This window comes from Phyllostomus discolor, chromosome 13 (genome assembly GCF_004126475.2).
Source record: "Phyllostomus discolor isolate MPI-MPIP mPhyDis1 chromosome 13, mPhyDis1.pri.v3, whole genome shotgun sequence".
NCBI lineage: Eukaryota > Metazoa > Chordata > Mammalia > Chiroptera > Phyllostomidae > Phyllostomus > Phyllostomus discolor.
The window spans coordinates 11942967-11963174 of record NC_040915.2 but is presented as its reverse complement, the minus strand read 5'-3'; the positions used below and the strand labels follow the sequence as shown (position 1 = coordinate 11963174).

At 46.7% G+C, this 20208-nt stretch overlaps 1 protein-coding gene across 1 annotated transcript in view; it reads right to left on the bottom strand.

Annotated features, from left to right (window-relative positions):
* Nucleotides 1–8213: 8213 nt before the first annotated feature.
* Nucleotides 8214–20208, bottom strand: part of CTNNA1 (catenin alpha 1) — a 176313-nt gene continuing 164318 nt past the window's right edge. Inside the window, exons 12-18 of the mRNA XM_028527221.2 lie at nucleotides 16073–16273; nucleotides 15397–15548; nucleotides 12711–12821; nucleotides 11366–11547; nucleotides 11102–11207; nucleotides 9562–9696; nucleotides 8214–8694 (exon numbers count right to left, since the gene is read on the bottom strand). Coding sequence (XP_028383022.1) covers nucleotides 8407–8694; nucleotides 9562–9696; nucleotides 11102–11207; nucleotides 11366–11547; nucleotides 12711–12821; nucleotides 15397–15548; nucleotides 16073–16273 — 1175 coding nt within the window. The 3' untranslated portion in view covers nucleotides 8214–8406. The remainder of the gene's footprint in view (nucleotides 8695–9561; nucleotides 9697–11101; nucleotides 11208–11365; nucleotides 11548–12710; nucleotides 12822–15396; nucleotides 15549–16072; nucleotides 16274–20208) is intronic.

Genomic DNA, 20208 nt, shown 5'->3' with positions numbered 1-20208 from the left:
ACTTAGAAGAAATGAGGGACCAATACCTTGAAAAACACTGTCCTTCTGTGCATTAGTTTTCTGTTGCTGCTGTAACGAAGTAGCATGAGCTCATCCCTGATGAAATGCAAAGTAGCTTATGCTACTTTGTCACAGCAACAAAGTATAGCTGCTTTGTAACAAAGGAGCACGAGCCTTAAAACAACCCAGCTTTTTAATCTTAGTTTTATAGGTTAGAAATCTGACAGTTTTCACAGTGTAAAAATCAGAGCCATCAACAGTAAGTACTGCATTCCTTCCTGTCAGTTCTGGGAGGACCCATTTCCTTGCCTTTCCCAGCTCCTAGAAGCTGCCTGCGTTCCTTGGCTTGTGGACCTCTGTCCCTTCTTCACAGCCAGCAAATGCAAGTCCGGGTTAAGGTCCCTTGTGATAACATTGGCCCCACCGGAATCATCTGGAATAATATCCTTATTTTAAAATCAGCCATCTGCAACCTTAATCCCCCTTTGCCGTGTGCACAGCATATTCACAGCTTCCGGAGAATAGGATGCGGGTATCTTTGGGGAGCCATTATTCTGCCTCCCACAAACACCAGCTACCAAAGCTTAGTAGAGAGGCCAGAAATAGACCTATACAAATACATTTAATTGATCTTTAACAAAGGTGCAAAGACACTTCAGTGAAGAAAGGATCATCTTTTCTTTTTTTTTAATACTTTCTTTTTATTTAAGATTTTATTTATTTTTAGATAGAGAAGGGAAGGAGAAAGAGAGAGAAAGAGAGAGAGATGGAGAGAGACAGAAACATACATCAAAGTGCGGCCGTTGGGGACCATGGCCTGCAACCCAGGCACGTGCCCTGACTGGAAACCGAACCTGTGATGCCTGGATCGCAGCCCGCACACAATCCACTGAGCCACACCAGCCAGGGCAGGATCATCTTTTCAGTAAGTGGTAATGCAACAACTGGACAGTCTTATTTTAAAAACTTTTAAAATAGATTTATTGATTTTAGAGGGAGAGGAAGGGGAAGAGCGAGAGAGATATTGCTTGGTTGCCTCCCATATGTTCCCTGACTGGGGATCGAACCTGGGGATCATACCTAGGGCACCTAGGTATGTGCCCTAACCAGAAATCGAACCCCCAACCTCTTTGGTGTACAAGATGGTGTTCCTACCAACTGAGCCACCCTGGCCACGGCTGGACAGTCATATTTTGAAAAATGAACCTTGATCTTTGTCATGTTATAGAAAATTTAACTCAAAAGCATTCACAGACCTAAATGAAAAATTATAAAACTTTTAGAAGAAAACAAGAGGGTAATCTTTGTGACCTTGAGTTAGGCAAAGACTTCTTAAATACAATGACCAAAGCACAACTCATAAAGTTAAAAAACAATAAAATTGACTGTTAAAATTAGAAACGTGTTCTGTGAAAGAAATTAAGAAAATAAAAGACAAGTCATATGCAGGGAGAAATATTTGCAAATCACATATCTAACAAAGGACTTATATCCAGAACATATAAAGAACACTCAAGACTCATCAGTAAGGAAATAGGCATCCCAGCCCTGATGGGCGTGGCTTGGCTGGTTGGGCATCATCCTGTAAAGCAGAAGGGAAACGGTTTGGTTCCAGGTCAGGGCACCTGCCTGGGCTGACAGTAGGGTCCCTGGTCGGGGCTGCTGTAAGAGGCGACCGATCAATGTTTCTCTCTCACATTGGTGTTTTTCTCCCTCTCTCCTTCCCTTCCCCTCTCTCTAAAAAGAAATAAATACAATAAAAATAAAGGAAGGAAGCCCTGGCTGGTGTGGCTCAGTTGGATTGAGTGCTGGCCTTCAAACCAAGAGGTTGCCAGTTCAATTCCCAGCCAGGGCACATGCCTGGGTCAGGTTCCCAGTTGGGGGATGTGAGAGGCAACCAATCAGTGTACCTCTCACACATCGATGTTTCTCTCCCTCTCTTTCTCCCTCCCTTCCCCTCTCTACAAGTAAATAACATCTTTTGAAAAATAGTCAATCCAATTTTAAAAAGGCAAAAGATTCGAAGATATTTCACCAAAGAAATATAGATGACAGATAAGCATGTGAAAAGATGCTCACCATTATTAGTTGTTAGGGAAATGCAAATTACCGCCACCACAAGACACTACTACACACTTACTGAAGTGGCTGAAAAACGTTAAAAACCTAGCAGCCCGACAACGCCATGTGCTGACAGGATGCAGAGCAGCGCGGCTGGGGATGCAAAATGATGTGGCCACGGTGGAAGACAGTCTGCCCGTGTCTTACAAAGTTCAACATGTGCCGTGCAACCTAACCAAGCTCGCTCTTTGGTATTTACCCAAGATAAATGAAAATCTGTGTTCAACTGCTTATATCAACTTTATTTTAAAAAATAAACCACCTGGAAACAATGCAAATGCCCCTCCCCTGGGGGGTGGACAAGCAGGCGAGCCGGCACATCCGTGCCACGGAGCCTTGCCCCGCAGCCTTGCCCCACAGCAGGCATGAACGGACGGCCGCACTCCGCCCCGCTGTGCGCCTCACAGGCATCATGCTGACGGGAAGCAGGCAGGCTCAACGGGCTGCACACTGTCCAATTCTATTTCTGTGACATCCTGGAAGATGGGAAACCATAGGGGAAGGGTTTTGCCAGGGATGAGGGCGGGGGGAAGTTCCACTACGTTGGGGTAGCGCAAGGGAATCTGCGGGGGTTGGCGCTGCGACTGCGTATCTCGAATGTGCTGGTGACGACACAACTCGATGAGTTTGTCAAAACTCACAGAAATGTACACCAGAAAGAGTGAACTTCACTGTCTGTAAATTTAAAATTAAAAATTCTAAAGGTAGCGAACATTCAACTTTCCTAGTTACTTTACAGTCGACCGCGATCTGTGCCCTTGAGATGACCTACGCTGTACAATCCGGGTGGGGGCAACCCCAGCTCAGCCTTCAAGATGTCACCGTCGTGGCTGGAAATCGGATGTGGTGGGAGTGTTTCCACCATGGTTACTGGGAAATGCAACAAATCAAGGCCTAATTTATCATTTTGTTGATTGTCTAGACTTAAGAAAGTGATGAAGAAAATGGTTTAAATATATAATAAGGTCAATTAAACTTGCAAGTGTCATGTGCTGATAGCACGGAACACTGAAGGAACTGTCTGTCATATAGCATTTGACCATTATTATCTGATTTAGTAAAGAAATCATTCACTGGTGATCAAGTGAAATTTCCACCAGTGTTTCTGTTGTTCCACTTGCATCTTATTCCTTCAGGTAAACACAGGTCGACCAGCACTCTCATCAGAGTCAGACTGGTCTGTCAGTTACTCCTGTCAGTTGGCTATAGGTGCAGGATTTCAACAAAAATGAATGAGAACCTGTGAGAATCAGTTGGCTATATAGAGTTTACAGTAAAGAGTATTGTGTATTTTATGTTGGTGAATCACATACTACAATTCCTTTATAGGAGTTAAATGTATAGAAATGAGTGTGTGTACGTGCACACACATCCTCTGCGCCACAGAGCTGGTTATCACACATTTACCAGCGTGCCGCCGAGGCTTAGGAAGCATCCAGATGGGAGAAGAGCACCAAGGTCTAAGGCCTGGGCCGCCTCCATGGTAGAGGTCAGGAGGACGAGGAGAATGAGCTGGTGAGGAGGGGAGGGACAGAGGTTGGTGAAGGGTGGGGAATGTGGAAATCGAGAGAAGGTGTGAAAGGGAGGGAGGGGTGGCCACCAACTTCACATGCTGCTTAGAGGAGGACTGAGGGGCGTGAGCTGGGGCGAGGGGAAGAGGGAGGTGGAGCGGGAGGGTCTGACAGTCATCTAAGGCCCTCTGTGCAAGTGGGGGAGGGGAGACATGGACTCAGGGGAAGCTTTTTGTCTGGTCTCTTTAACTGCATGTTTTGTATGCTGATGAGAAAGACATAAGAGGAAGGAAAACTTGGCAAGGTGGGAAATAGAGGGGAGAACTGTGGGGCAAAGTCCTTGAGTAGGCCAGGATCCAGTGACAAGCCTGGGGGTGGCCTTAGCCAGGGACCTGGAGGATTCCTGCATCGTCCTGAGAACCCAGCACAGGGGTGGGCAGATGTGGGTGGGAGTTTGAGGGACTTCCCAGCTAGTCTTTAGGGAGGAAGGTTAGGGTGGGGGGAGGGGAGCACAGGCCCTGTACTGCCCTCTGGGGCTCCAGAAGGGAAGATCACAGCTTGGGGGCGTTGGAGGGACTGGATTCAGAAACTGGGAGGGATTTCGGCTGCTTGTCAGCTGTGTGACTTGGGTGTAAAGACTGAGTGGTAGTGGTGCTGACCTCACAGGTTGTAAAGATGAGATGGGGGATTGTGGGTCAAGGCCTAACATGGGCTCTGGGCATGCCTTGCACACGGGCATGTCTATGTCTCTCTTCCCTCAGTGGACAGGTGACCCTGGCCTGGGTGGACGTTGGAAGCTGTGAGAATCAAGACTGCAGAGGTGAGGTAGGGTCTTTGAAGTAACCTGCCCAGGGGTCATGAGAGGCTGTGCAGTGCGGTTAGCAGGGCAGGAGGGCAGCTGCTGCGGGCAGAGAGGAGCGCTGGCCTCTGCAGTCCCTGTGTGCAGGTAGTGGCCGGAGCAGGTATGAGTAGTGGCCAAGCCCAGAGTGCCAGGCCGGTGAGGTGCCATCTTGGATGAGGGTGTCATCGAGGGTTGTGTCTGCCCTGCTGGGAAGCAAAAAGCCTCTGGATGCCAAGGGGAGATGGTTCTTAGGGGGCAAAGGGGCAGGACCGGATACCCCAAGGTCTCAGTGAGGCAAGTCTCCCTGGTGCTCAGCCCAGGCCACGCTGCTTTAGAGTGTTGTCTCTGAGAGGATGAAGGACTCTGGCATTTTTGGGCAGGGCCCCGGGTACCACCTCAGTTGCTTACTTTTTGCTTTCCAGAATCTTTTGATAGATGGGTTTAAATCAGTGAATGGTTTGGATGGTTGAACGGCTATTTCTCAAGCACAAACCAGGCCCCTTGCTGGATGGTGTCTGGGCAAGACCAACACTGTATGTTCCACTGGTGGTCTTTAGATGATTGGAGGTGATACATGAACATTTATCAAAATGTATCTTGATGTATATTAGAAAAAATGTAACTAGCACATGATTTCACAGATACTATTTAGGAGGAGGTGCAGTTAAACCAAAAGTTAGTCTTTTAAGTATATAGTGGTATTAAGTTTGGGATGATGATATGGCCAAGCGATGATCGAGACCTGAAGTGATGGGCTCACAGGGAGAGCACGGGGCCCGAGGAGCCACCGCGAGGGGGCAGTGTGCGTGCAGAGGGCAGGGTCACAGTGCCAGATATGCTGGGAAGGGGCACAGGGCTGCCAGTGTGTCAGGTGGGGTGGTGGGCAAGCCTCATGCAGAGGCTTGACTTTTTAGGAGGTGTTTCTGGAAGGTTCCTTTGCTACTATGTAGAAAATGGATAATGGATGTTGGGGGCTGATGCAGGCCGGTGTAGGAACCTTTGGAGCAGCTGAGGACTAAGGCCTTGGCCTCTGCTGGAGAGAGTGGATAGGGGCTGGGTCCTGCTGGGGTCCCGGGCTCTAGGACATCCAGCAGGTGAGGTGAAGCAGCTGAGGACAGACATGGATCTGGAACTGAAGCCTGGGAGGTGATTTGGAATGTGACAAATGATGGCAACAAAAGCCATGAAATGTTCCAAAGAGTCAGCTTGGATGCTGAGAGTTGGGGTGTGGCGGGCAAGCAGAGGGAGGCCAGAGCCTTCTGGGTCCAGCCCCGCTGGAGTTTCCCCAAAATTCAGTCAGTGCCCTGGGCCTTGTAGAGTCAGTGATGAGCAAAATCAAGATTCCCACCCCCATGAAGCTTACAGTAGAAACAGACTGACGTAAATGTCACACAAGTTCAGTGCTTTGAAGAGAGGACATGATAAGGATTTATCAAAGGTCTTCTCCATCAGGGGACTTGAAGAGACACCTGAGGAGATCTTAAAAGGACACAGATAGGTCTCTGAGGACAGTGCGTTCTAGACAGGGGAACCACAGGAGCGAAGGGTGAGTGACAAAGAATGGCGAGGGGAAAGGCCAGAGAGGGCCAAGAGACCAAACCATCGTTTTGGACTTTGGCTTTTACTGGGCGATGGAAACCACTGCAGTTTCAGCCAAGAGAACGACCCAGTCAGACTAGTTTTACGGGGATTACTGTGACTGGACTGGGGGAAGGGTGTGGGGGGGGTGGGTGTGGGGAACAGGATGACCGGGGAAGGTCGATGGGGAGGTTACTGCAGTGGTCTGGGTTCTGATGGCTGGTGGTCTTCCTCCTGGCACTTTACCCCCTTGTCCCCTCCCTCAGTGTCTGTGTGACTAACAGAATATGGTGGCAGTGATGGTACATTAGAGATCGGGTTTTAAAAAACCACTCTGGCTCCCATCTGGTTGCCATTCTCTGGATCATTCCCTCGGGAAGCCAACCACCACATTATAAGCTGCTTTGTGGGAGGGCCCATGTGACCCGGAACCGAGGCTTGCCAGCAGCCACGTGAGGGAGCCTGGAAGCAGACCCTTCAGCCCACTGAGGCTTCAAGGACAGCAGCTTCACCAGACCGGTTCAGAACCTCCCACTAAGCGGCACTGGATGCCTGACCTTCAGAAGCTGAGGTCATGTTTCAGCTGCTAAGCTTCAGGGCAGTTTGCTACACAGCAATAGGTAACTAGCATCATGACAACCAGGTGAAAGTAAACAGAAGTGCTAAGTAGTAGTTGGACCCAGCACACATTTTAAAGATTATATGGACAGGTCAAGTTTGAGATATTAAAAGATCCGTGTGGAGAGTTTAGTTGGCGGGGTAATAAAAGTCAAATTACAGGAGAAGTTGGCATCTGGATTGTATTTAAAGCCAAGAATCTGGTTAAAAATCAGGAGTGAGTAGAGCCAAAGAGGCCCAGGTACTGAGCCCATGGGCAGCACAACTTTTAATGACCAGGATAAGGCGAAGAAGGAGCACGTAGTATGGAAGACAGAAAACCAGAGTGGGGTGTTCTGGAAGTCAAGTGAGGAACTTCCAGGAAGCAGAGTTTTTACCTGGGCACTTGGACAGTGAAGTTGGTAAGATGAAGAAAGCCGGTCAATCTGCTGGCGTGGAGGCAAGCTCCCTTCACAGGGGGCACAGCTACCAGGATGGCAGAGAACGGAAATGAGGAAAAAGGGATGACTATACACCTCTTTAGGGAGTCTTGCTGGGAAGGGACGTGGAGTTAGGATGGGTTAGATTTTGGAGGCTGCTATTATTCCAGTATGGTTGTGAGCTGATGGGAACCTGGAAGAGAGAGGGGGTGTTATCCATGGAGATTTTCAGGATGCCTCCAAGGTTTTGACCTTCCCTTTGAAGGGTGGACATGGTCTTCCCTGGTGGGCTGTCGTGGAGGCTGTAAGCCCAGGCTGTGCCCGTGGCTCTAGGCAGCCTTGCTGGGACACCCCAGATGCTGCGGGCAAATCCAGGAGATGTTTCATGTAAAACCTGACTTTTCTGGAAGGCAAAGGAAAATGACTGTGGCTTCTTAGACTTGGTTTAAAGGTAGACTTTATTGGGAAAAGTTAGTGTAAAAACATTCAAATTCATAAAATTTAAATAAGACAGTAAAATTATACCTTGTAGCTATAGTAATCGCTATATTAATCACAAATAAGGTAAAGTCTAGATTATTGCCTAAGCAAACACTATTTTGTTAGGCTTCTGTTGCAAGCCCAAGGCAGGATATATTGCAGTTATTAGAAGTGAGCCCAAAGATGTATCTGCATTCGAAGCTAAAGAAAGGGAAAAAAGCATGTTCTGATTACAGCATCACAACATCTAGCCTGAAAAAGCAACTTTATTAATGTCCTGCAGCAGAGTACATTAGTAATTGTAACCATGCATTAAAATTCTCATTTCATGTCATAAGAGAGTAATCAGTTTTCTGCATGATACGCGTTTTACCGAGTTCACGTGGTTTGTCTCTCTCAGGACCCTTCTAGGAACGTTTCTTCTCTGGGGACAGCTTCTTGAGATACCCAGTTTGCTTACCCCGGGTCATCTTTGGTCATTTAACACCAGCCAACCTGCTGGGACCCAGGGCTGCTGGGAGGCCCTTCCCTGAACAAAGGGTGAGTCAGCTCTCCCCTTTTCTTTAACCTGAATGCTGCACTACACAGCTCGGTCAAGAGTGTTACTAACAAGTTACTGTGGGCTTCTCTTTGGTTATGGAATTCTTATTTAAGCTTATAAAAATATAGCTAAAAATATGCTCCTGAATGCTAAAAGTATTTGTGACTGGCTTAAACACAAATGTGTATTTCCCTGTGGAATCTAACATGAGTGGTCTCCTTAGCAAATACATTTGAGTGAAGAACAGAGACTGATCTTAAGAGCTCTGAGAGGTGAGGGTGGCTGGCTAGGGCAGCCTTAGATGCTGTCCATGGCTCGGAACTCGCTGAGGGCCTGCACAGGGTTCACGTGCTTCTTCTGAGATGCCCGTTTAATCTTGGTCTGTGTCTCATCCTGTTTCTCTCTCTTCACCAAGGGCTTTTTCTCGGGTGCCTTCATCTTCCATGACACAGCTGGGAGGTTGAGGGAAGCCATACCCTGAGACTTCTGGTATTTGGTGGAGGCCACATAGGACGCCTTCACCGTCTGCACCACGGCGTTCATCAGGTTTTTGGCAGCCTGGATCAGGGACATGGCGCTGTCCACCTAAGAGACACAAACATGGGGCAGTGAGGAGCACACGTCCGACCTCCAGCCCCGTGGTTGGGCGAGGAGGGAGGCCCCACTTCTCCCCCTCCAGGGCAGGGCATGGCAACAGTCCCATTACTAATTAACTCTCTCCCAGTGGCTTGCTGCTCTTATCCAAATACCCTAAAAACACCCATTTCAGATCTTCTGAAGAAGAACTGGGTAAACAGTAACAAATCTAAGGCATTATTGCCTTGCCTGCCCTCACCCCTCAACAAATTTTTATTCACTCAGACAAGCTGGAGGAGTCAGCCGTAATAGAAACCCACTGCCTTCAGTCCTGCCCAGGGGCGCTGACATTGTAGCAGGTAAGCAAACGGCAGCCATACGTACCACTAACACAAAGTTCCTTTGAAAGGATAGTCTGTGGGACTAGCAAAAGCCACAGGGAATTAGTGGAGCCCAGCACTTTTGCCCTGCCCCAGGTGACAAGGTCAGAACTGTGACATGGTAAAGAGATAGGGGGACACCACTCAGGCACTCAGAGGGGTAGAGGAGATTTCAAAAAGCCTTGGTACATCATCTTTGCAATTTTTGAATAGGCTCAATTCTTCTACAGGGGAACGAAAACAAGGAAGGTAAGTACCTTTTCCTAGTGAGAGGTCAGCCCCATAGTGGCCTACAGTTGTCACACACCACACAGTGCTAAACGGAACTGCAGTTCAGCAGGGAGCAACGGAGACGCAGCCCTTGGCCTCCAAGGACTAGGAAGAAACTTCAGGGATCTCCACAGCACACTTTCCCAGTTCAGGGCAGGTAAGGAGTGAGTGTGGACAAAGGCCAACCTATGCCCACCAACTACTTCATTTCACAGATGACACTTACCCCAGAGACCACGAGCTCCCCACCAAGGTTCTGCACCTCGGCCTTAACTTTGCTGCAGATGTTGAGCTGGTGGCAGTAGAGGGCGATTCGCTGTAGGTAGGCCAGCAGGTCCTGCTTGCAGGCTGAGTCTGGACACTGATAAGCAAGCAGGTTTAGCACAGAGCACCCCAGGCGCGACCCAAATCACCCACCCCCAGAGACAAGTTACCCAATTACTTGGGGCAGCCCATACCCCTGGGCTACTCTGCTTGGGCCCAGGCCCTGAAGGTGAGAAAAAGCCTTAGCAAGCAATAGCTTGGTTCTGGAAAAAAGTCAAGAGTGCTCTGAGCTAGGTAATAACCATCGCAGTAGCTGTTCTGCTCTGAGGCACTCTATCTGCTCAATTGCAACATACACTGTAAACACCTGATGAAAGGAGAGGTTCTCTTCAGGCAAAGATGGAGGAAGAGTAATCACAGCAAGAAAGAAAGCACTTGGGGACTGTGAGGTCTTCATTAGGGTGGTTGCAGCTTAGGAAGCTTTACCCAGGGAAAGAAACACAGAGGACCTCTCAAGTATTTACATCAAGCAGTTGCCTGTTAGACTGGGCTCAGTGAGTGTGACGGTGGTATAGAGAGACTGAAATTTTGAATTTCATTCTAAGAAGCTTACAGGAGCAGCAGAGCCATATCTGATAGCATTTAAGATGATCATGTAGAAAGACTGTACTGAGAGCTGAGGGAGAGAGGGGAGACCACAAGAAGTCATCCAGGCACCTGGCTGTGGGGTCTGGCCTGAGTTGGTGGGAGGAGAGAGGAAAGACAATGGGTCAGGATTTTCAGGGCTGGTGGAAATGCCAAGGCTCAGTACTGGATTCCCTGAAAGAGTGGAGTCAGGATGACTTCTGAACCTATAAAGGGCTTGGGCGATGAGGCGCCAGGATGCAGGCTGAGAGGCTGGATACCTCAGGGAAAGGGGCTGGAGGGAAGGGCTTATAACTGCAGAGAACTGTAACTGAGAAACAGCGTCTCTAATAAGTGTTGAAGCATCAAGGAAAACGAATTTTCCAGGAGTTAGGCACATTTTTTCATAAAGGGTTCTTTAGAAGGGCAGGTAGTTGAGAACCCTCAGTGCTGAGGACATAGGTGTTTGCCCCCCCCACCCCCCCCGGGCACATTAGGTAGATTCTTGTGTGAAGTAAATCCACCAGGAGAGGCACTCACACGCCTGTGTCAGTCGGTGAGTTTGGCTGCAGAAGCAGTCAGTGCCTGCCCACAGCTGAAATTCAGAAGGGAACTCGGAATAAACAAGGCACCGGCAGAGGCTGGCTTTTATCTATTGCAAACTGGACTCGCCTCTTAAGACTTGTCAAAGAAGAAATAGGAATTCATAAACCCTTAAAAATCAACGTTGGTTGGTGAGTTAAGAACAATTTTTCAGGTGAGAAGAGTGTTATATCCCATGAAAATTACTGTTATTGCCACCTCAGGAAGGGACCGTGCTGGGCTGCCCGAGTCCCTGGGTGAACTTCAAAGACCCACATGGCAAGTGTGTCACTTACATGGTCTGCGATGGTACGACCAAGCTTGTCCATCCTGGATCCTGCCTCAGCAATTTTCTTGGCAGCACTGATCACATCTGATGTATTTTTGAGCGGCCCTTTACCTCTGAAGAAAGAGAACAAGGATTATTGCAGATGAAGGATCTCTCCGGTGAGAGAAGACAGAAGACGGCTACCGAACGTGCGGCCCTGCCCGTCCAACGTGGCCTGTGGGGAGGAGAGCTGCCCCCGGGCGGGCAGCTGGTGAGACCAGGCACTGCTCACCGCGTGAAGTCGGTCATCTCCATCATGATCATGCACATCTGCTTGGCCAGCACGATGATGTCGTTACCACTGTCGTCCCATTTGGACACTTCAGCATCCAGCTTGCTTTTTTCTTCCTGGAAGCTGGCCACCTGTTCCGCAATCTTTGCTTTTTGCTCTTGGGGAAGCTGAGCCATGATTGCCTGAAATCAGAAGCACAGAAAGCTCTTACATGAAGAGAATATGACATTCTCACAGTGCATTAGCCAAAAACATTTCCACCGAGTGTTCTATGGCACAGATAGGATAATGCTTTAATAGGTTTCATTTTGCCTGAAGGGCCATTTCTTCTCACTTTGCCTAGAAGTTTATGGCAGCCTGAATTCCCAGCCCACTTTCAAGAACAAGTTTTAACGTGGAGGAAAACAAGAATGTGAGGGGTAGAAGACTAATGTGGAAGCTTCGTGACCACACTTGCACATAAACTGAGCCTGCTGAATTTAATTCTTTACAAGTTTCATCCTCTGTCTCCTGCCATGGAGAGTGGAGATGAGAGGGGGCTAATTAATGCTCCCACCCTTTCCCTGGCCAGTGCCAAACAACCATTTCCTGTGGCTGCACTGCCTCCCCAACTTTTCAAGGTGAACTGGAAGTGGTTTTAGAACATAAATTTTACAGAAGGCAAGAGAGAACCTTCTGAGGGACACACATTTTACATATTTCAGGGGCATTTAAAGCTTATCAAAGCAACCTGAGGAGGCCTGCTGCCCACTTCCGTCTGCCTGGGCTCCTCCCCACTCAGCTTCCCAAAAAATGCATGACTAAGTGGGGCCTAAAGCAGGGAGGTACTCACTGTTCAAAATTATTTTTGAGAAGTAAAAAACAGACTCCTTAGAAATATTTCTAGGCGTACTCCCCAAAACAAAAATGCTACTGATTGAAGATTTAATGACTCAAATGTATGCAAGGGCTGTGATTTTCTTAAATGTAACACATTTTTTAAACCCAGAAATAAACAGTTCATACCCATGGTATCATCGAGATGGGCAAAGATAGCAGTTGTTTTTGATTTCACAATCTTTATAACAAACATCGTGCAGATTGGATCCTAGGGATCTCCTGACGCAGGACTCAGTCATAAACCGAAGCCCCAGCACCCGTGTTCCTGCCCTGCTCCCAACAGAGGAGACACTTCAGAGAAAACTACAATCGATTGGTAGGTACCACAACTGAGGTTAACATCCTACTGCCATAAAAAGGAAAACACAGGGCTCACAATAGTGAGAGTGGTTTCCTGGAGAAGAGAAGCTAAGACCCGAGGGGCGGGGCAGGGAAAGTCTGTGAACAAGTTTCACTGATTCCTCACCCGGGCGCTCTGGCCAGCTATCAGCTGATCGTCTTCCGTCTGGATGCTCGTCCTGCTTCGGACATCAAAGTCTTCTGTCTCGAAGTCAGAGTCATCCAACTCCTCAGGAGTCTGCCGCCAAAAGAGAGATTGTCAGTCAGATACAACCTTGGGCTTCCAGCTGTCCCAAGCTTCTCAGCCTATACCCCTGGGCCTCATGTATGAACCCTTAGAGTTTGGGATTTTCATGAGCAGTATTCTAAACAGGTGTGGGTAATAAAGCTAAAATCATGCAGTATGCACCTGAGACCCTGCCTCACTGATGCACACGTGAGCGGTTCACCCAACAAGCAGTAGGTGAGAGCACCACCCCACACTTTCCGAAGAGCCTAGGGACTCCTTTCTGGGGGCTAGGGCTTCAACAAAGAGAATAAAGACTCTCTTTGATACATGCCTTTTACTTTTTAATGTACCTGTCCAATAGCTGCATCTAAAAACAAAGGTAAGAACTGCTCTGGGTAGAAAAAGTACTGTATTAAAAATAGAAGTATTTTATACAATGTTAAGCAGATTCTGACAACTTTCCTGCTTTATAACAAAAAGAAAATTAAATGAAATAAATAATAATGGGTCTTCTCTTAAGTTACCAAAGGCCGCTTTGAGGAGTGAAATTAGACAAATGTAGTTTTTTTTTCCTTTGATAAAAGGGAAGAAGGGAAGAAGAGAATGTGGCAAGTAAGGTCTGAACAAATACCAAAGGGATTGATAGTGGTCCTAGCTCTGCTTGAATTATAAAATTCTTATTTTGTGCAACCTTCAGCTTCACATGATTAGCTGCTGACTTGAAATATAATGTCTCTCCAAGTTATTAGGAATGGGGTAGCAGGCAGAAAAGCTGGGGCTGGCTCTTGGACCAGCCTGCCTGTGACAGGAGGGCAGGAGGCAAGTCCCTCATCTGCATTAGGACCTACTCCAAGCCCAGCCCCAGGACTTGCTAATGAAGCTCAAAGGAGAAGACGTGTGAGAAAGCATCTGAAACTGCCAAGAGTGTGTACATGTGCAAGAGCCAGGCCTGTCCCCCAGTGAGACGAGGTGAGGACAGCAGAAGACACACCACCCCAGCAAGCCACAGAGAGCATGCCAATGCAGAGTCCTGCCGTCTGAACCGAGAGTGCAAAGCGCTATGCCACCATTGCCCATTTTACTCCTTCCGGAGCTGGAAGAGGAATCCAAGCTGCCTGCCTGCCCCCAAGATGCGATTTCCCACAACCCTACTGGCTTCCCCAGGATGGGGACTCCGGAATTTGCAAGCATCTCTTGGAGACTATGCAGTTTCAGCCCTCTTAAATCTCCAAAGGCATTAACCTCCTCTTTATTGTTAAGGTTTCTTTTAGTCTATTTCTAGGTGTCTTTGTCATCATGGAAAGAACTCTGGAGAAAAGGGTTCATTAACACTGATATATGTGACCAGGGGACCCCTTTACACCACTGAGATAGGGCAACTGGGTTTAACCTTGCATTCGGCCAGGCCTCTGCAGAACATCCATTTTTCATTAGCAGCACCAAGCATCAGGAGGAAAGCAAAAGGCTCTACCAGCTCTCTGCCCCCAACCCCAACATGTGCAGGTGGAATGGGGCCTGCAGGAACGGTGAGCAGCCAACCAGGCAATTCCTGAACAGTTTCTTCCCTTCCCATCCCAGAGCAGTGCAGTGTCACCCAAGAGCTTCTACACTGCATATAAATGGGTGCAGCCTAACGCAACTGCCTTAGAAATAAATGGCCTTTGTTTCCAGCTCACAATGGGCCAGGTTCCACAGGCTACCAGGCTGAGGGGATAAAAGGTGGGACAGCATTCCTGTCTACCTTGGGAGGTCTGACTCACAAACCTTGAAGGTGTTTATAAATGAAAGTTTGCTGACCAACAAGATTGACAGGACAGCAAAACAGCCACCCACGCCACGGGCAGGCCCTGCTCTTGGCTTCCAGAGCCACATGCTTATGCTCAGAACGGCATGTGAGGGACAGCTGCTGTGGGAAAGGGAGCTGTGAGACCCAATCCTAATACCCTGGGGGTGTGCATTAGGGGGGTTGGTAACTTCTCAACCTGTTTGTTTATGACCGCTCAGAGGGGGCCCTTTGGAGACCTTCAGACAGTGAGAGTGCTGCTCTCTGAGAAGATGGGTCAGCCAGGACCCTGAGCAGGGAGCATTTCACTCAGTTGTGGCGAGGCCTGGCCACGAACCAGGGAACACAAGCAAGGGCTGCCACAGTCCCTCATTCTCACTCTGAACACACTGGGCTCTAGCATCCTGCCCGCCACCCCTTTACAGAGAGGAGTGCTCCACGTGGAGAATAACCTCCCCTGCATTAAGGAAATATTCCTCCTCTGAAATTAACCGAAAAGCCTTTGTTTTCCATAGTTTCCCTCTACCTCAAATGGAAACTTCATACTGTGGTGACTGCTTGCCGTAAATTAAATTGTCAAGGCCAGCACATACTAGCTTCTATTCTCAACCTGAGTTTGGGCTCTAAACGTGCAACTAAAAGTCATTTTAGACAATGTAATTAAATATATTCATTCTAACAGCTTTTAGATTCATGGTTTTAATATACTGCCAAAGCATCTACTGAGTTCCAGAATGATGCATTGCTCAAGTTTAGCAAATGATAAAGAGCTGTTAAAACATCTGAAATGCAGTTACTCACCCTTATCATCAACACTGCTTTCCTGATGTCCCGGATGCCATCGTACACCAGGCGGGAGGCATCGATAAACTCATTCTCATCCATGGGCTGGGCGGGGTCCGAGCTGAGGGCTTCCACAGCGGCTTCTACTTGCTCAGTAAAACGTGGCATAACTGTGCAGAAAAGAGGCATGACAGACCCTGCTGGCCCAGCAGACACTGTCACTCCATCAGCCCCCCCCTAAATCCCTCACTCAGAAAGAGGCCAGGTGTACGATGAGGGGCCTCTGCTTCTACATATGTGACAAATATCAATGGTTGAAATAAATGCCATATTTTACAAAGACTCAAATTGCCATTTCTACCGTATAGGATTTGGATGGTTAAGAACATGAAGTGAGATTGACGTGAGGCACTGCTTTAAGAATGGGGCCCTCCTTAATTTAGCCTTTATTCACTAACAGAAGACTTAAAAGTTTATCTTAAATAGTGTGTTCAAAATTATTCCCATCATTAATCATGGGACCCACATGAAGGAAATATAATTTGTCTGACAAGTCTGGTGTACAACCCAAAACTCTTAAGACCCGAGTCCTGATCTCCTATTTCCCAACCAAAGAGCCTGGACTGATGAGATGGCCCAGTCCAGCGGGCTCTCTGTGTGTGGGCAGTGCCAGGAAAGCAGGGAATTCCCGTACCTGTGTTGGAGAGAAGCTTAGTAGCTTCCAGCACCTTCTCTGTGTAGACCCCTGGCTCATAGTTGTCCATCTCTGAGGTGACTACATGAATGACCCGGGCAGCCCGGCCTCTGATGGCACCCGCTGTGCGGTCCAGCCCATCCACATCTTTCTCTTGGAGAGCAATGACACATTTGTTCACATCTTCCAATATGTGATTCTCTGAGGAGCAAGCAAAAAGATGAGTAAGGGAGGAGTCCTTCCATAGGAAGGGAACAATTCTTTTTCCTTTAATTTTTTTTCAACTACTTTTGACATACAAGTTTTCAGGTGTACAACATAGTGATTAGACATTTATGTAACTTATGAAGTGAACACCCACCTGACACCATAGTTATCACAATACTGACTATACCCCCATGCTGAGATGACAATTACTTGTAAGTTGGTATGTATCATTCAATGCCAGCTATGGTGACAAAAGCTTTACATGTGTCATTTCACTGAAGAGAACAGATTAACTGCTGGATTAGCTGTTCCATAGAAATTCAACTTATAATCACCTCCAAGCATAACAATCTTCATTCCAGATTTAAAAATAAAGAGGCCCATCTTTAAGGCAAAGCTGTTCAGCCAAGCAGTCAATTCAGAGAACAAAAACCTTAACTTCACTTTACCTTAAATAACGTCACTGACCTTGTATCCAGAACACAGTCTGAATTAGAAGACAAGGTTCACTCTAAGACTATTCCCCCAGTCCCTTATTCCTCCAGTAGATGCAACAGCAGTCCGACAATCTGCCAAGGAGCCAGCACAGTCCTGGGACAGGAGACGGCGCTGGGAAGCAGACTGGAGCCCCTGGGAGGGTGCTCAGGGAACGTACCTCGGGAAACATTCTATAACCCTTTTATGGGCTATAGGTAGACCTGTTGTGATATTTGTGGAAATCCTTGAATTCTGTTAAGCTGACAAGGCTCCTACGAGACACAGAGCTAGAATCGGAAGACCCATCAAAACTATTTTCCTCAAGTAAAAAACTTCACACTAGATCCTGAGAACCTCAGAATAAGGAGTTTGCTTCAACCTCATCAATAGTTACAAAGTTTAGACAATCCAAATGTTCAAGAGCAAAGTGGGTAATAAATTACGGACACTACACAGCCGTCACGATGGATGAGGTCGATCTGCAGGGGCAGACCCTGAACGGGAAAGGAGTGTTCTCCCTCACCCAGAGACTGCTGACAGCCAGGACGGCAGTGCTGCCCAGGCTCCACGGGGCGGGCGGGCAGGGAACACAAAGGAAAGCCTCAGGTTTGCTACAAAACTAAACATACTCTTACCATATGATCCAGCAATCACACTCCTTGGTATTTATCCAAAGAAGATAAAAATTTATGTCCATATAAAAACCTGCATATAGATGTTTATAAGCAGACTTATTCATAATTGCCAAAACTCTGAAAGCCACCAAGATGTCCTTCAAGCAGGTGAACAGATAAACCAAACTGGCACATCTAGACAGTGGAATACTTAGCACTAAAAAGAAATGAGTTACCAAACCATTAAAAGACATGGATTAATCTTAAATGCATAGTATTACTAAGTGAAAGAAGCAGATCTCTAAAGCCTACATGCTATATAATTCGGACTATATGACACTCTGGAAAAGGCAAAACTATGGCAATAGTAAAAAGATCAGGGGTTGCCAGAGGCTGGAGGAGAAGGGATGAATAGGCAGCACACAGAGATTTTTTTTTTTAGGGCAGTGAATGCTCTATATGATACTATAGTGATGGGTCCAATGGTTCAAACCCATATAATGTAAACCACTGAAAGTGAACAATAATGTACATTATGGACTTTGAGTTATTTAATTTTAACAAATGTGTCACTATGGTGGGGATTTTGAAAATGAGGAAGGCTGTGCATGTGTGGAAATAGAAATTAGATGGGAAACTCTCTACCTTCCTTTTAATTTTGCTGTGAACCTAAAATTGCTCTGAAAATCTTCAAGAATGTAGTAATTCCTATATAAAAGGGAAAAACGAACGACAACATAGTTTAAAAAGGCTGTAATTTAGTGTTTACTAAGTAAAAAATTAGACTTGTTAGGATTTAAACTTTGTATTATTTAAAGAGAAAACATATTAAACCACACATTAAACTTTTTACATAAATTTTAGGGGGTAATATTTGAACCAGTTATAAGAATTAATGAAGTTCTGACAGGTGTAGCTTAGTTGGGTGTTGTCTGGAAAAGTAAAAGGTCATGTGTTTGATTCCTGGTCAGGGCACATGCCAGGGTTGTGGGTTCTGTCCCCAGTTGGGGCGCATACGAGAGGCAACTGGTCGACAATGTGTGGCTGCCCCTCGCCCACCACCATACTGGGGACCAGGAACCCTTTGGTTTGCAGGCTGGCGTTCAATCCACTGAGCCACACCAGCCAGGACTTTTCTACTTTTTAAAAAAGATTTTATTTATTTTTAGAGGTAAGGGAAGAAAGGTAGAAAGAGAAGGAGAGAAACATCCATGTGTGAGAGATACATTGACTGGCGGCCTCTCACACGCTCCCCAACTGGGGACCTGGCCTGCAACCCAGGCATGTGCCCTGACTGGGAATTGAACCAGTGAACTTTTGGTTCACAGGCTGGCACTCAATCCACTGAGCCATTCCAGCCAGGGCTAAATATTTTCTACCCTCACTGAACAGCTGTGTCTAGGAAAGTCCCAGGCAGCGGAGGCCAACACACACCCAGGACACAGCATTACCCCTGTTCTCTACACTAGAGTGCTAGGAGGAAGCTGACTTTCCACTGGATGTGTCCAAACATGAGAGAAGGCTGGAGGTACCCACACTAACTTATACCAAAAATTACTTAAGCTTTAATTGAAACTCCCAGGAAACTCAGCACGGGTTCAGTATAAGTCGACACACCGATCTGTACCCCATTCATTAAAGACTCTGGTGATTCAATAGTCTTTTTTGTAGGTGCTTCTAATGGGGGGTGTGACGAGGACTCACACACATACAACAATCTATCTACAAGGGATCGTACTATGGACACTATTGTGCCTGTTTTTCATTTGGAAACTTTTCCAGGTCTGTCTCTACAGACCTACCTTATCGATTTTAAAGGTTATTTAGTACCTTATTAATAGATGGAGGGGCCATAATTCACTTATCTAGCCTTTTCTTACACGTTTTGGTTGAAGTGAACATCCTTGTACAGGTATTTTAGCAAGCATTTGTGTACATGTCTCTGGGGAAAGTTTCTAGCAATGGGTTTTTGATAAATCAAAGGCATGTATGTTTAAAGTTGATGTTCGGTGCCTAATTGCCAACCAGGAACCAAGCCAAGTGGCGTTCTCCAAAAAGGATGTGTAACTTGTACTTCAGTCCACAATGTACGACAGGGCCTGTGCTCTGAACATCTTTCTTGATGCCATCTTAGGCACACATAGGGTGTAGATGTATATAACAAACTTAATAAACGACAGGAAATACTCTGATTGACATTTAACTAAATGGTAGCCATTTCTTCTTTAAAAATCACAATTAACGAGGAAACGGGTGGACAGAAGTACTGAGTGACTTGCCTGAGGTCACACAGGTCTCACGGCTAGTGGGCGTGGGAGTCAGCTACCTATGCCTCCTCCTCAAGAGAGAGGAACTCTTCAATTCTGCATTTTTAAACACATAGGTTAAACACAAAAACAAAATTAGCTACAATAACCCTTTTATTCAGTGTCCTCCAAATCAGACCAAGCTCTCTGGGCACACTGACACCACTCGTGTGTGTCGCCCCGAAGTATCTCATGCGATACATTACATGTTTCTAAGAACATCTGGTAAAGAAATGTAATAAACCAATTAGAACCAACTGAATCTTTAAAAAATTTAAAAAACCCAAAACTTCCACCTGTAAGCAGAGTAAACCAGTGAGAAAGTAAATTGGAAATGGAAGTAAATCCATGGAAAACATTTATCAAACACAATTCAAATGAAATTCAAACAATCTTTATCACTTTGATAAATTTCAAACCACCATCCTTAAGGGATCGGCCCATGTAAATAATATTCATGGTTTGCTGAACGCTCTCTAGCATCCTAAACGATCCCCACTATTCACTAGGCAACATTATGAATAGAACAGCT